Raw genomic sequence first — 16311 nt, 5'->3', positions numbered from 1 at the left:
AAATAATATAGCAACTATAGCATTTTGATGGCCAAACAAATTATTCTTTATGTTAAAAAGCAAAGGCATTAAAAAAATATATGTTTGTTTTTTATTTTTCAAGAAAAATCAAACTTTAACGGATCTAAAGAGGCCCACCAAATCGAAGCCCGGCTACCTTATCGGGTTCGGATTTGGACCTTTCGGGATTCGACATCTGAGTGCCTTATCTGCGATCTTCTTCTCAGAACTCATTTTTTTATTCTCCAAACAATGGAAGCTACTCTCATGGCTTCCTCCTCCTCCTCCATCTCTCCCCGTTCTCTTCTACGAACCCTAGTCTTCCAATGTCCCCAGAGGCTCAGATTAACTCATTGGTGGTCGCCCCCCTCTAATGGATTCTCTTATCAGGAGAAGCTCTCCGTCGAGAGGGGAAGGCTGGTGGTGGCAGGGGCTAAGAAGAGGAAAAACAAGCCCGACTCCCACAGCTTCGTTTCCAAGCCGGACGAGGCCACCGGGCCGTTCCCCGAAGCCGTCCTGCTAAAAAAGGTGCGATCTTGGCCAGAACTATGTCGTTTTTCTTGTGTTTTCTTCTTCTTTGCTTTTGGGTTGGTCGATGAGATGGGTTAAAATTTGGAGTTACGAACTCTTTATTTAATTTATTTATGCTATTCCATTTTAGTGTCGCTTAGAATCTCGGTATTTCAATGATTTAGGATTTCTTTTCCTCTGAAGCTTTTGATGAGGATAGAATAGAATTTGAAGGTGAGGTTTTCTTCCCCCTTTCCTTGCCTCCTGTAATTCCTTCTTTTCCCAGCTTATTCTAGTTTTGGGCACTGGAGGAGCTTAAAAAGTGCGATTTTGAGAGAACCCATAACATCCGATGTGATTTTTAACCCTTTGCTGGAGCTAGTGTCATTAGTTATTGTTCCTTAGTTCAGTTTTTTTTATAAAAAAATTATGTATTTGGTATGTGTGCTTAGGGTTATTTTTGATGGGGAAACTGTTCTTTTTTTGGTTTGATGTTGAAGTTGACTGGTTATTTCTTCATTTTCACTTAGTTTGTTTGTTGATTTCTTGAAAAATTTTAATAGGTAGATTGCTTTGCTTCATTTTTATAATCCTTAGAAATCAATTTTTTTTATAAATTTACAGGAGACCAGCCGGTATTACCAAATGCTCGTTGTGGTCACTGGAATGCTTATAAGTTTCTAAATAGAACCTTTAAGCTAATTAAGTGTTTCTCGTTTCTATTACTTACAGAAAACAGTTAAGGAAGATGGTAGTGTTTTACCTGAATTTGCAGATGCTGAAGAAGGTACTTAGAATCTTCAGCACCAATTTTAATTTGCTTTTGTTATGATAAGTTTGTGTGTTCTTGACAAATTACTTCACTGATTTTAATAGCAGAAAGTAATGCCATTGTGATTTGCAGAAAAGCTTTATGAGTTTCTCAAGCTTCAGCTAGAGAGTGATTTAAATGTTGAAAGAGGTAAACACATCACAATCCTTCCTTTTTTCAAAATTTATTTAGTCATATTTATATAACTCTAGAGATGTGGTTGGCTTAAAAGAATTAAATTTATTCACATCAGCTAGCATTTCTTTATATTACTTGCTGAAGGGGCTGATATCCGAGACATAACAAGTTTAGTGGAAACCCACTCTGACGTAGCAGGATCCTGTGCTAGTCTTATATTTCTTTTTGCTGTTCTTCTTTTCATTTTCCCTTTTGAACATTAGAATGAAACCTCATGTCCAGAACTATCATATAACAAACCAGAAGCATAGAGAGTGGAAAAACAGGGCTTACAAAAGCAAGAGCCAAAGTGAATATTGGCCAACTTATTGTGGAAAAGCTGACCATATGTCTTCTATATATGGGCACCATACTGCAAAGTTTTCTAACTGGAGTCAAATACCAGAGCCAGTGATTTCAAAAACATTTTGAGTAACCAGCACCTCTATGGAAGCCACATCCAGCCACCTCGTGGTAGCACCCTGTAAACTAAAATCTAACTGGAATTGCATCCTCTTGTCATATCATTATAAAACAATCACTTTGTGAATGACTACATGCTTGGATGCTAGATTGTCCATAAATTGTAACCAATTATTGTTTTTTGTTGTTCTTCAGGGACAAAACTGGGGAGTGAGATTTTAAAAACTCATTGGCTCATGTTATGGTGAATTGTAGGAGATCACTGGCACTCTCCAAGCAGGAATTGCATATATGGGGTTCAGCAAGGTTGAGTCCTCTATAGACCAAATATTACAGAACCCTATGGAAAGTTGGGTTGGACCAAGTAAATTTAACAAAACCAAGTAAACATGCAATTAACAAACAAATGAGGGAGGTGATTGGTGCTATATCGGGTTCCTTGGCTAAGCTGAATATGCAGTGATTTGTGATGTTCTGGTGATGTCGTTATGGATAGTAGTTTTGATCTGGATATATGTGAAAATGGATGTGCAGGGAAGAAACAAGCTAGCAACTGCAGTTAGATCATGATTGTCATGGATGATCTCACTTGCGCGCTTGACTTGAACACACAATGAAAAAAATTCCTCGAATTGAGAGGACTAATGATAAAAAGATATGTGTTCTAGTTGAAGGTATGGTGGAGGAAAAACTTCTGATATAGTTATGGATGGTATTTTTGGTCTGGATATATGTGAAAAAGGATATGCTGGCAGGAAAACAACCCAAGAACTGCAGTCGGATTAGGATTGGTATGGATGATCACACTCGAGTACTTGACCCAAACACACAATGAAAAAAATTTCCTGGAGTTGAGAGGGCTAATGATAAAAAATATGTGTTTTAGTTGAAGGTATGTTGGAGGAAAAACTTCAAAAATGTGATCATCTATGAATGTTGCAGTAAAGCATATTTTTACTTGTACATCTTGGATTCTTTGATTTTGGACCTGATAGAAATATGACATGTTCACATATTCAGAGAGTTTTTTGAATATTTATAAACCTAATTTTGCTTCTATATAAATATAGTATTACTTTTACGATTGTTGAATAGCCTATTGTATTGGATGACACAGATTCTATGAGTAGGTGGTGATAGGTGCAATTAGGTTCTTAGGTAGTACTTATTCTTTGGGTGCAAAGATGAGAATGGAGGATGGTGGGTTTGTGGTTTCCATTCTAGTTATGATATGGAGTATTAATCTTGCGGATTACTACCAGTATCTATGAGCCCAATCAGGGGAAAAAGTTTTGTGGCAGGTGCTAAAGGGATTGATGCTAGGGAATTATTTCAGTTAGAGTGACTTGGTACCATTCTCATTTTAACAGTTGGTGGTTGGAGCATCACTTCCGAATGGCATGTTTAGTACCTCATAAAATTGAGACATTCATTTGGATTTCATTTTAATAGGTGCATTAATGTCAATATCAAGTGTTTCTTTGTGGATTTGAGGAAGACATGGTGTCTCATTTGTTTCTCTGATATGGTTCATAGGGAGGTTTTCATTAAAAGGTTAGCTTGTCACACTTTTCTGTCAGGGTGTGTAGGGAAGGCTAAGTACATTCAATCATCTGCCTTTTGAGGGATAGAGGCTTCTAACAGTGTCCCTCAGGTAATGTGGTCAAGGGTGCAAAAAGAGAAACACGAAGTCTTTAAGAAGGTTATCAAAGACAGGTATTGTGTGTACAATCAGATCGCAGAATGTATCTTGTTACAGGTAGATGCTTCTTATAAAAATGTTGTGAGATCGTTTGATTCTTTATTTCTGCCACTTGCTTATAGAGTGTTTTCTCATGTTCCATCATCTTCTGTAGGTCTATATATCGTCTATCTTTTTCTCCTTATCACCTTGCAAAAGCAGTAGCAAATTCTGTCATTTATCACTGCCCTCATACTTTCTTCTATATATACCTGTACAAAGTTGTTCCTACAAAGATTTAAAACATTTAAATTCACTCCTTTCCTCTTTAAGAAGGCATGAACCATATAAACTTATTTTGGAGAAATGATGCAGTATCTGGATTTTTTGTCCTATTTAGTTCTCTGACATAGTATGCATAGTGTACTATTAGGATTGTAAGGTTTATTATGAAAGTTGTCCTTTTTTTGATATAATTTATGAAAGTAACAATGATGAAAGCTATTCATAGATTCTCTTCAGATACTTATGTAGACCTGTATATATCCAGTTTTTCCTGCTATATGCTTACTTGTGTTTCTTTCTTGGCAGTGCGTCATTATGAGGTGGTTTATTTAATTCATGAAGACCATGTGGATGAGGTTGAAAGTGTCATATCAAAAGTGCAAGGTGCTTTTTGGACTAGTTGATTTCTCTCATGATTTGTTCTCTGCATTTCGATGTTAATAGGCACATAATTTTGACTATTTTATTATCATAAAAGATAATAACTAAGATGATAGGAATGATGATGTAGCTTCTTACGTTGTTTCATTTTTGTGTTTGGTGGCCTTCTAGTTAAACCTTAATTAGGCACTCTGCTTTTTGTGTTTCTGCTTTCATAAAGACCGATACTTGATATCAAGTTTCGTTTGTTTGATTATATATATGATGTCAACAACCATATTAAAAGTGGAATAGGAAAAAAAGGTTTCATAATTCAGTTATTATTACAAAGCTATACCCTGTGAACTCTCATTTTCTTCGGCAAACTGGCCTTTACCCCAGTGGTTGCAGCGCTTATCCATTTGGGATAAGTTCTAGGTTTGAACTTTGTGGGGTAGTTCTTAATTGATTGACTCAGGTAATCTTATTGGTGATGCTCTAGAAATGCACTCAAGAATTAACTTGACAGAATTTCTTTGTTGTCATTAATACTTGGTATCCATTGGAAAGATATCCACTTCTGTTTTTGTTTCCCACATTTGTTTCGTACTTGCAGATTGTTACAGTTTATCAGATTAGTATTTTTGGGTTGCTGAGGCCACCTAGACTATTTATCTCCAGTAGGATCTGTCACAGCTTGTTTTCCTTCTCTTTCATGGCTTTTGCAAAAACAGTGAGTTAAAAGTTTGCACTGGTCTTGAGTGCAGGGAATTGTGATGTATAATTTAAGGAACTTAGATGGTTTTTATGCAGGTGAATGAGCTTCTTGCCTTCTAATTAGGGTAAATCTGGATCTTAAGAGAGTGTTAGATGTAATGGATGAAAGAGGCTTTTTAAATGTCTGCCTTAAGGACATTCAATAACCTAGTAGAGGATGGTTATATGATGGGCTTGAAATGCTTGTTGGATCTGAAAACCTTGGAAGATCTTCCTGGGTCACCATTTTTAGGAGGATCTGACAAACTGAAGATCCGAGCATGCTTTTTCTTCAGTTCATCTTCACGTGGAACATTTGTGGCTACCTACTATGTGCTTTATCCTTTTTCATTGGAGTGGTACAGGAAGCTCTAGCGTGATTTCCTCTAGCTTTCTGGTAGAACATTGGAAGGAAATGTCAAACCTTTCAGTGAGTCGAGCAATATAAAGATCAAACTCCAAATTGAAGAGTGAACTCTCATACCTTTCGAGTCTTCTATTTCATTTTCAATTCAAGGTTGGCATGATCACCATTTTGACTAGACTTCAATGTCCTCAGAATGTGCTTATATTTGCATGCATATGTAGGCTAAAGCCACCTAGTTGCTCCATGAACGGCACCCAATCCTGCTTGATGCATGCCTGGCTTTGTTTGTCTCCTTCAGATTGGAAAGAATAAACATTGCTGGTATCATTTCAATTCTTCATGCCCCAACTTTTTGTTTTCCACATAAGTATAAAATAAATTGTGAAGGAAAAAATTGTGTTTGGAATTGTTTATCTAATGGTTAATGGATTATTTCATGTACTAACTACTTAGCAACAAATTATTCGTTTCTCCATCATCGCAGATTTTATCAGGGAGAGAAAAGGAAGGATTTGGAGGCTGAACAATTGGGGGCTTAGACGACTTGCTTATAAGATAAGAAAGGCAAAGAACGCCAACTATATTTTGATGAACTTTGAGCTGGAAGCCAAATTAATCAATGACTTCAAGAGCATGCTGGACAAAGATGAACGGATCATTCGGCATCTTGTGATCAAGCGTGATGAGGCAATCACAGAGGACTGTCCTCCCCCACCAGAGTACCACACCGTACGTGCTCAACAGGGCATGCTGGATGAGGAATATGAAGATGATGAGTTCGATGGTGAAGGCGAAGACTGGGATGATGAAGGTGAGTTGGAAGTAGATGATGTTGATGACGGTGGTAATATTATTTTTGTTGGCGACGATGACAAGGATGATAGAAATGATGGTGAGAGTAGAAAAGCGAAAATATTAAAGGCTGAGAAGATAGCTAGGTAGTCCTTCTATCTTAGTGTATTGCTGCTCTTGTTCAGTTTTCCTCTGTGATACAAGTTTTTGTAGGTGAGAACCAGATGACTAGAAATACATGAAAGAAGTGTTCACAGTATTTGATCCAAGGTATATGGGTAATATTGTCAGCTAAACAAGGTGTGGGCTGGGTTAAATGCTTTATCTAATCTATATAGCTTCTATCAAATCTGACCTGAAATGTTTTGTAAAATTGATTTGGATCTTTGTTGACTCTCATAATGGTAGCAGTGTTTTATTGCTTCTATGTGAACTTCCATAGTTTCAATCTAACACCGTGCCTTCGAACCAAGGTTTCAGTGGTGATTGTATCTTGTTATGATGGCAACCTATGTTTGCTGCTATTGCACATTACAACCTTGTTGATTGCATATTTTTTTGTTGAAAATATTACGATTTATGAAATAGAAGGCTGTTCTGAATCATCTTAAGGGGTAATAGTTCATGAAAACTACAAAATAACAGCATTATTTTTGACAAAGTCACTGTCCGCATGAACCTTATGTTTGTTTATAAAAAAAGCCAGACTACGTCAAGGCTGGTGTCTACCAAAACTTGAGCAGGGCAGAGTAATGGGTTAAAATATTTTACCACCGATCTCATAGGAAAATAAGCACTAAAATTGATGCACATTTGTAGGCAAAAATACTGTCAACTCCACTGTTAAAGATTTAACGAGGGGTTTAATTGCCCAACCCCAGCTCTCATACTTGTGTAGAAATAATACTTTACTCTGCAAATATTATGAGCACCAATAGCAGTCGCACATTAGGTCATAAAGAACATGGTCATCTTTTATGACCTTGATATACCCAAGGGCTAACCGTAGCTGATAGACGGTCATCATCCCTCCATCACCAATACCCCAATCTTGATGCGCTGCCATCACAGATAACCCAACTCCATCATCGCCACCCATCTTCGTCATGGCCACCTGATCGATGCGACCAAAATTTTCCGAGATATCAAGCATGCAGAGAAGCTGTTCGACGAAATGCCTCATAGAGATGTCGTCTCATGTAACGCAATGCTGGCTGGCTACAAACGCGCCGGCGACTCAGCCGAAGTGTTCCGCTATTTCTTGGAGATGGTCCGGTCAGGATCAACACTAGCCGCTGTTATCACTGCTGCTGTAGCCAGCTTTGTGGTGGTTCCGCAGCATCATGCCGTCAAAATTCGCATGGCATTTGATTCAATTACATTTGCCTGGAGATGCTCTGATCGGCGGCGGCTGTGGCGAGTTTGAAACACCCAAATGCTCGTCGGTGGGTGTTCGATGAAATCCTGGTCAAGAACTTGGTGTCATGGAGGACTGCTTTAATTATCGGATACATGGAGGACTACTTTATTCTGCAAATATTATGAGCACAAATAGCAGTCGCACATTAGGTCATAAAGAACATGGACATCTTTCATAACCTTGATATACCCAAGGGCTTACCGTAGCCGATAGACGGTCATCATCCCTCCATCACCAGTACCCCAGTCTGGATGCGGTACCATCACAAATAACCCAACTCCATCTTCGTCATGGTCACCGGATCGATGCAGCCAAAATTTTCCAAGACATCAAGTATGCAGAGAAGCTGTTCGACGAAATGCCTCATAGAGATGTCGTCTCATGGAACGCAATGCTGGCTGGCTACAAACGCGCGGGCGACTCAGCCAAAGCAGTGCTTCGATCGGATGTCTGAGAGGAGGAACGTGGTTTCGTGGACATCAGTTATCAAGCCAGTGCTGGAGAAGCTGCCAAGCCTTAGGCTTCTTTCATTGTGTTTCCATGCGTATGCAAAGAGGAGCATGTCCTGTTCTTCACCTGATGGCTTTCCTCGGCTGCAATACTTGATACTTCTAGATTCAGAGGAATGGAGAGTGGAGGTTGGCGTGATGCGCAGCCTCACCCACTTAACCATCGAGTACTGCCAGAATGAAGATGGTTCCCACGGGATCACATCAATGTGACCACCCTTTAGGAACTGAAGCTGATTTGCGTGCCCAAGAGTTCAATGATAGGGTCAGAAAGGAGGAGGGGTACAAGGTCCAACATGTCTCCTCCTCCTTGTAAGTCACTCCCCTCTCTTTTCTATTTCCTTCCCTTGTTCCATGTTATTCTCTGCTTTTCCAACCCTCAAGATTCTACCAACGGAACAAGCTTTTTATGAGATTGAATACACTCAAAGCACAAGTAATTGTAGCATGCCTCAGGTTTGACATAATATAATGTGATTTGCAGAGCTTTATTCCGGAATTATACAAAATCAATAAACTTTTCCTTCTGATCTTTTGAACATTCTAAGTGCTGAAATTTTAGTCTGACTTGTTCTAAACTAGAGAGGGAAAGAATTTTAGAATCAGATTTTTGTCAAGTTCCCCATCAGAACTGCTGCTCCTAGACCAGCATTTCAGCCGGTAGAAATAAAATGTTTTATGCACCATAATAGCATAGAATGCCATTTTGAGGCATTAAGATTTTATATAATTCTGGAATAAGGCTCTGCAAATCATAATACTCTGCACGATATTATGTCAAACATGTGGCATGCTTTGAGTGTATCAATCTTAAGAGAAGATTATTTTCTTAGTAGAATTTTGAGAGGTGGAAATGCAGAGAATAACAAGCAACAAGGGGAGGAAACGGTGGAGAGAGAGAGAGAGAGAGAGAGAGAGAGAGAGAGAGACTTACAAGTAGCTGTTATTCAAAAGATGATGGAGGGGACGTTATTGGAGGACCTCATACTCCTTTTTTGATCTTGATTTTTGGGCATATGAATGAAGCATCTTCAAATTCCAGCAGTATTTGATAGCTAAGTGGATAAGGATGTGCATTTTCCCAACCTCCGCCTTCCATTCCTCTAAATCTAGCTAGCCGTTTTGTTAATATCAAATGTTGCAGCCGATGGAAGCCACCTGCAAAAGAACATGGCATGCTCCTCCTTACATATTATGCATGAAAGCACAAGAAGCCTCTAGGGTTTGGCAACTTTTCCAGCACTGGCTTGGTAATTGATCGAAGTTTGGACTCCCAGCAAACGAGGGGACATCTATTCTGCGGAAATCTGGTATGATGTAGCTCCACGATCGGGAGCAACGCGAGGCATGAGCACTTGAAGTGGAAGCATTTGAGATGAAGGAAGAGGATGTTGTTCAACCCGACCGCGTGGTGAAGCTACTTTGCATCTCGACGACATGGTGGACTGATCGAGAAAGGGGAAAGGTACCTCTGCAGAGGGAGTACAGGACCTCTTGGGTAGTGGAGGCCTAGAGAGGCTATTCGAAGTAAAGCCAGTGGAGCCTGACATAGTTGTCTGGGGAGTACTGATCAGAGGCTGCGGATTGCACTAGAGTAATGGGTTAAAATATTTTTACCACCGATCTCATGGGGAAATAAGCACTCAAATTGATGCACATTTGTCGGCAAAAATACCGCTAACTCTACTGTTAAAGATCTAATGATGGTTTATTTCTTTTTTTTTTTTTACTGCAGCAGATAGCTATGGATACATATAAAAAAGTCAAAAATAATACATCTTGAAGTGCTCTATGTAACTCCCGTTTTCCGACCCATAGGGTCCCTCGAAGTGATCTGCCACATACGAGACCATCCAATCTGCGGCTTCATTGGCTTCTCTGTACACGTGTCCTGCCTGCAATACAACATCGCCTCTCACTATGGCTCGGATGTTTTGGAGCAGGGGGTGGCATCCATCCACGCCACCGATGCCCCATGGATCCAGCCGATCACTGTGGTCGAATCATCCTCTAGCCAAACTGCTTTGACCCACAAGGCGCGCTATGCATAACTCAGGTCAGCCCATGTTGCTCTCAACTCTGCCTTCGGAACAGAAGTGTCAAAGATCTAGCATACGCTGGCAGCAACCACCCTGAAGTTCGGGCTCCTGATGACGAAGTCTGCACTTCTCCTGCCCTCATCAAGCACGCATCCATCAAAATTGACCTTGAGAAAACTTGGAGGTAGAGGTTCTCAGGTGAAAAACACCGTACGATGCGTTACAAGAGCAGAAGTAGAGCCCCACGCACCTTAAACTATCAAAGGCCCATCCGATGGACTAGTACGAGTGGCCTCAACTGCCTGAGCCCGGGCTTACTCCACAATGAACCTAGGTGAAGGGTTGCTCTCTCCAAAAATTCAGACATTCCTGGCCAGCCAGATATGGTAAGTCGTATAAACTGCTCCAATAGCCATCAGTTGAGTCTGAGGGGTGATGGCCCACCGTCTGAGCGCCTGTAGGAAGGGGCCCGAGTGGCACCGTGCCTCCGATAGGATGTCAACGAGCCCCCACACCCTCCTATCTCGCTTTCACTGGAACAACACATGGTCCATGGTCTCATCCAACTGGCACCCTGGGTACTAAGGGTGAATGTCCAGACCCTGCCCTCACAGCACTGATCTCATAGGCAGCCGGTGCTACGACTTTAATCTTGCTCTTTTAAAAAGGAAAATTAAATGTAGAATACCCCAAGTATAGGGTGTAGCAAAGTAATATTCTCGGTGAGTCCGAGATCGAATCCACAGGGATTTGACAGTGAACAAAAACTAAAGGCTAAATAATATTCAGATTGACAAAAATATAACTAAGGCATTAGGATTCAGCCTAGCACTTAATCATGCATTTCTTAAAATCATCAATTAATCATAATAAAATAGATTTAGTTTTATGGGCAGCATTACAGTAATTCTATTTTAAACTACAGGGATTTCTAAGCATCTGTTATACCCGGAGAAAATAACAAATCAAAGAAAATATATAAGTTTGAAATAATTTCTATCAATCCACTGCACCATAAATCAAATCAAAAATATTAAAATCCAATTGATGATTAAAGGAAATACATGAAGAAAATGCTAGGCTTTTTCCTAGCCTTAGCTAAAAAAAGATTTAGCTATCCATATGAGATGCAAGCAATTTTATAAAAGGGATTAGCATAGAATAAATAAAATAAAACATAAATTCCTTTTTTTTTCCTTTCTTCTCTTAAGAAAACAGAGTGCTCTGTTTTCTTTCTTTTCTTTTTCTTTTCTCCTCCCGATGCTTCTCCTCCTTCTCTCGCCCGGCTGAGAAGACGGATCGGAAGAGGAGTTGAGATATTTTGCTTGCTGGTTCCCTTGGCCTCTTCCTCCTTCGTCGCACGGCCGGCTATCCTCTTCTCCTCTCTCCCTCGGCTGAGAAAAATCGGAAGAAGGCCTGCGGTTGTTTGGGAGACCTCTGGTTTCCTTCTTCCGTCCCTTGATCCGTGTCCTCCTCCTGCCTCCACCGGATGATCCCCCTGGTAGCCCCTTCCCGGTTTCTTTTATAGACACTTTCAGCATGTTTGAAGGAGGAGAAGCAATCGGAGAAGCTGAAACGCTGCTAGGAGTGGATGAGATGCGGATTAGATGAAGTCGAATCACTTGGGACTCTTAGGCTGCTGGGATGCTTCCACTGTTGCTTGGAATGATCCGGTTGGGAGACAAGAAGCCATACAGCTGTTTGATGCCACAATGCTTGAGATGCCATGGATGGACGTTGGGATGCGGCTGGGAAGCGTGGAAGAAGATGACAGTTGGGGTGTTGAGAAGACTCCTCACCAGATGGCTTCCTCCTCTTCCATCGGCTGGAATTTACTCAGGATGAGACGCGACTTAGATGACGAACATTGGGAAGCTGAGGAGACGGAATTTTGAAACACGGTTGAATTAAAGAGCCGGTTTGGGAGTTTGGGTTTGTTCCTAAACAGACGAGATGGGATATTGATCATGTTGCATGTTCGGGGAGGTTACGGATAGTTGAAAAGTTGGGAAATTTCAAAGCCCCCATGTTGCGGATGTTGGGAAATTTGTTGAGCTCGGGCTGCCGGGCATTGGGCTGAAACCTGCGTTATTGAATCTCTTGGATTACTTGCACTCAAACACAAATAAAACATTAATTAAGTAATTTTATTAATAAAGATTAGCTATAATACTAATTAAAATGGTATGAAGATTGTACTTTTGTGCTCTCATCACACCCCCCAACTAGCTTATTGCTAGTCTCTAGCAATTTAGTGTGAAAATGATAAAATGAGGGTGCAAAAGTATTGTTTATTTTATTAATATATATCAATATGCATGAATTAAAATAAATACTCATTTTCGTAGAGCATTACGATTGCACTTAGCACGTGCAACAAGCCGTTAACCTCTAGGTTACCCTAGTGGACGAGTGTTGTCTCGTGAGGGTTTGCAGTGATGTTACCCACAAACATCATTTTAAAAGATACTCTAAAATATAGCAACCCTTAAGGCAAATGTAAGTGTGACGTCTCAGAATACCTATACCTCCACCACAATTGGGTACCCCTTGAGTGCTAGGTGCACTACTCAAATTCACAAGTGTTAACTACCATTTGTTAGCTTCCGATCCACTAAATTTTCTGAATATCACATGTTATTTATCCAGAATGGTTCGCATATAAAAATGAAGCTATCAATCCCAACTAGACATCCCAGGTACACAGAGTTCTAAAATAATGGAGTCAAACCAGTCATCCACATGTCACTTGGTTTTAATTTAACTAAGTCACTCATGTTTAAAATATTTTTATTTATTTATTTATTTATTTATCATTATTTTTTATTATTATTATATATATTTTTTTATTTAAATCAAAATTACTACAACAGTCTAACTCCATTAGGCTCTAGTAAGATCCATGTAACGAGCTTTGGGTCAATGACTCTTAATCCAGTTGGCTCAAGGCATTAGGTGAAACACCCCTCGGACTTAATTACTCAAACCAGACTATGCCACGAGGCCAAACTAGTCACTTATTTCAGTCATTTTCACCTTTTTACGCGAACACTCGCTGCTTTATAGGCAAGAGGCCCGGTTACTCAGTGAAGACAAATTGTATTATTTCTCTCTCTCTTTTTTTTATTATATATATATATATTTTAAGATATGACTGTATTGTGACTATAGGTCAAACAAGGTCAAAACATAAAGCACCCAGGTGATCTAGCCGAGAATTTCAAATTCTATCTTTATGTGAAAACCAAATCATGAACTTTAGGACAAGGACACTCGTACTTCTCTTGCGAATAAGATCAACAAACAAATAGGTAACACAAATGAACTCCTGAGGCTTTCCTATTGTCATTGAATACTTGTGTGGGGATCTAGTAATAGGTCTCTGATAAGTCATAATGTGCTCCTTGCCTTAATAGCTGCACATGTTTATTTGCTTAGAAAAATTAGAGTGGTAGTTAAATGCAACAAAATATATGTTTGTTATTATTATTACTATTATTATTATTATATATATATTATTATTTTATTATTATTATATATATATTTAATAATTTATTATTATTATTATTTTTTGAAAGATATGACAATTGTTATGATATATAGAAAAATACAGTAATCTCTCCCCCCAACTTAATTTCAACATTGTCCCCAATGTTTCAACATGAATGCATGAAATATGATTGTATGAAGGATAATAAGGCTGAAGGTTAGAATTTACCTGATAGAATGACCGCACATTGTTGTTGCTCACCAATTGTCATATCAATAGAAAATGAAAGAACGAAAAATTATGTACAAATAGAGGATCTCTAGCAGATATAGAGATCAATCCTGATAAACAGGATCTTCCATATTGGTTGATTCAACCTCTGGGGTAAAGTTGTCCAAAAATAACTTCAAACGTTGGCCATTTACTTTAAAAATATTACCGGTGTTTGGATTCTCTATCTCAACGGTTCCATACGGATAAACAGTTTTAACTATAAATGGGCCGGTCCACCTAGATCTCAATTTTTCTGAAAATAAGTGAAGTCTTGAATTATACAATAGAACTTTCTGGGACGGCTCAAATGTTTTTCTTATAATATTTCTATCATGAAAGACTTTCATTTTGTTCTTATAAATTCGAGCATTCTCATTTGCTTCATTCCTGATTTCCTCTAGTTCATTAAGTTGAAGTTTACGTAGTGAACTAGCCTTATCCATATCAAAATTAAATCTCTTAATAGCCCAGTAGGCCCTATGCTCCAATTCCACAGGAGCATATCAATCGGGCTTTTAAAAGCAATACGATAAGCCCAAAGTGATAAGACGGTACGGAGACATACCAATCGGGCTTTTAAAAGCAATACGATAAGCCCAAAGTGCATCAGTTAAATGCAAAGACCAGTCTTTGCGATTTGGGTTAACCGTTTTTTCCAGAATATTCTTAATTGATCGATTGGATACTTCAACTTGTCCACTTGTTTGTGGATGATAAGGGGTGGCGACTTTATGGGTGATCCCATATTTTCGCATTAAAGCCTCAAAAGGCTTATTACAGAAGTGTGAACCCCCATCACTGATGATGGCTCGAGGCGTTCCGAATCTGGAAAGAATGTTTTCTTTTAAAAATTTTAAAACAGTTTTATGGTCATTATTCTTGCAAGGAATTGCCTCTATCCATTTGGAGACATAATCTACAGCTACTAAGATGTACAAATTTTCGAATGAAGGAGGAAATGGACCCATAAAATCTATTTTCCAACAATCAAATATTTCGATAATTAAAATTGGGTTGAGGGGCATCATATTCCTACGAGTTATCCTACCTAACTTTTGACAACGCTCGCAAGCTTTGCAAAAGTTATGGAAATCTTTGAACAAAGTGGGCCAATAGAAACCGCACTGTAAAATTTTTGCAGCCGTTTTCTTAGTAGAGAAATGACCACTGCAAGCTTCAGAATGACAAAAGGAAATGACACTACTAAATTCATCATTAGGTACATATCTCCTAATAATTTGGTCTGGGCAGTATTTGAAAAGATAAGGATCATCCCAGAAGAAATTTTTTATTTCGGTCAGAAATTTTCTTTTGTCTTGTTTATTCCAATGCATCGGGAGTTCACCCGTGACAAGAAAATTTGCAATGTCTGCAAACCAAGGTGACGACGTGATCTCAAAGAGTTGCTCATCAGGAAAAGTGTCTCTTATGGGTGAATTGTCTATGGAATTTGGAAGAGTGAGACGGGACAAGTGATCAGCTACTACATTCTCTACCCCTTTTTTATCTCTTATTTCTAGAAAAAATTCTTGGAGCAGAAGGATCCACCTAAGTAAACGCGCCTTAGCATCCTTTTTTGAAAGAAGGTACTTAAGGGCAGCCTGGTCAGTGTAGATAATGATTTTGGATCCAATCAAGTAAGACCTAAATTTGTCTAGTGCAAATACTATGGCAAGTAGTTCCTTTTCCGTAGTGGTGTAATTCTTTTGTGCACTATTTAAAGTCTTACTTGCATAGTAGATAACATAAGGATTCCTTTCTTTTCTTTGCCCTAGAACTACCCCAACTGCATATTCACTATCATCACACATAATTTCAAAAGGAAGCGACCAGTCAGGTGGTTGCATGATGGGAGCAAAGGTCAGCAAGCTTTTAAGTTTATCAAAAGCTTTTTGACATTCTTCAGACCACACAAATTGGGCTTCCTTTTGAAGGAGATTACATAAGGGTTTAGATATTGAGCTAAAATCTTTAATGAATCTCCTATAAAATCCTACATGACCCAAAAATGAACGTATATCTTTGATAGTTTTTGGGTTGGGTAAGTTAGCAATTAAGTCAATTTTAGCCTTGTCTACTTCAATCCCTTCAGATGAAATGACATGCCCAAGAACAATTCCCCTAGTTACCATAAAATGGCACTTTTTCCAGTTTAAGATTAGATTCTTCTTCTCACATCGAATTAAGACTAGCCTTAAATGGTCCACACAGTTTTCAAAAGAAGATCCAAAAACCGAAAAATCATCCATGAAGACTTCCAAAAAGCGTTCAACCATGTCAGAGAAAATACTGAGCATGCATCTTTGGAAGGTTGCAGGAGCATTACATAATCCAAAAGGTATTCTCTTGTAAGCAAATGTGCCAAAAGGACATGTAGAAGTGGTCTTTTCCTGATCTTCAGGATCAATTGCAATTTGG

At 39.0% G+C, this 16311-nt stretch overlaps 1 protein-coding gene and 1 long non-coding RNA gene across 2 annotated transcripts; one reads left to right on the top strand and one right to left on the bottom strand.

The window, feature by feature from the left end:
* The first annotated feature begins 231 nt into the window (after positions 1 to 231).
* Positions 232 to 6595, top strand: LOC103715764 (Translation elongation factor EF1B/ribosomal protein S6 family protein). Its single transcript, XM_008803510.5, has 5 exons — positions 232 to 528; positions 1243 to 1297; positions 1415 to 1471; positions 4194 to 4271; positions 5855 to 6595. The coding sequence occupies exons 1-5, from the start codon at positions 253 to 255 to the stop codon at positions 6310 to 6312; spliced, it is 924 nt and encodes a 307-aa protein (XP_008801732.4). The 5' UTR covers positions 232 to 252; the 3' UTR covers positions 6313 to 6595.
* A 349-nt stretch (positions 6596 to 6944) lies between these two features.
* On the bottom strand, positions 6945 to 9612 carry LOC113463293 (uncharacterized). The gene is made up of 2 exons (XR_003387300.4): positions 7784 to 9612; positions 6945 to 7692 (listed from the first exon to the last, which is right to left on the bottom strand). It is a non-coding gene; the product is annotated as an uncharacterized LOC113463293 (long non-coding RNA).
* Positions 9613 to 16311: the final 6699 nt, after the last annotated feature.

The sequence above is a fragment of the Phoenix dactylifera genome, chromosome 2, assembly GCF_051530095.1.
Source record: "Phoenix dactylifera cultivar Ajwa chromosome 2, Ajwa_hap1_PhDact_Kaust_v1.1, whole genome shotgun sequence".
NCBI classification, from domain to species: Eukaryota; Viridiplantae; Streptophyta; class Magnoliopsida; order Arecales; family Arecaceae; genus Phoenix; species Phoenix dactylifera.
This window is presented reverse-complemented; position numbering and strand designations above follow the sequence as displayed.

Coding starts and splice junctions, on each gene's coding strand:
- LOC103715764 (XM_008803510.5), top strand. CDS start 253: ATGGAAGCTACTCTCATGGCTTCCTCCTCCTCCTCCATCTCTCCCCGT. Junction 529..1,242: donor AAGCCGTCCTGCTAAAAAAG/GTGCGATCTTGG, acceptor TATTACTTACAG/AAAACAGTTAAGGAAGATGG. Junction 1,472..4,193: donor TGATTTAAATGTTGAAAGAG/GTAAACACATCA, acceptor CTTTCTTGGCAG/TGCGTCATTATGAGGTGGTT.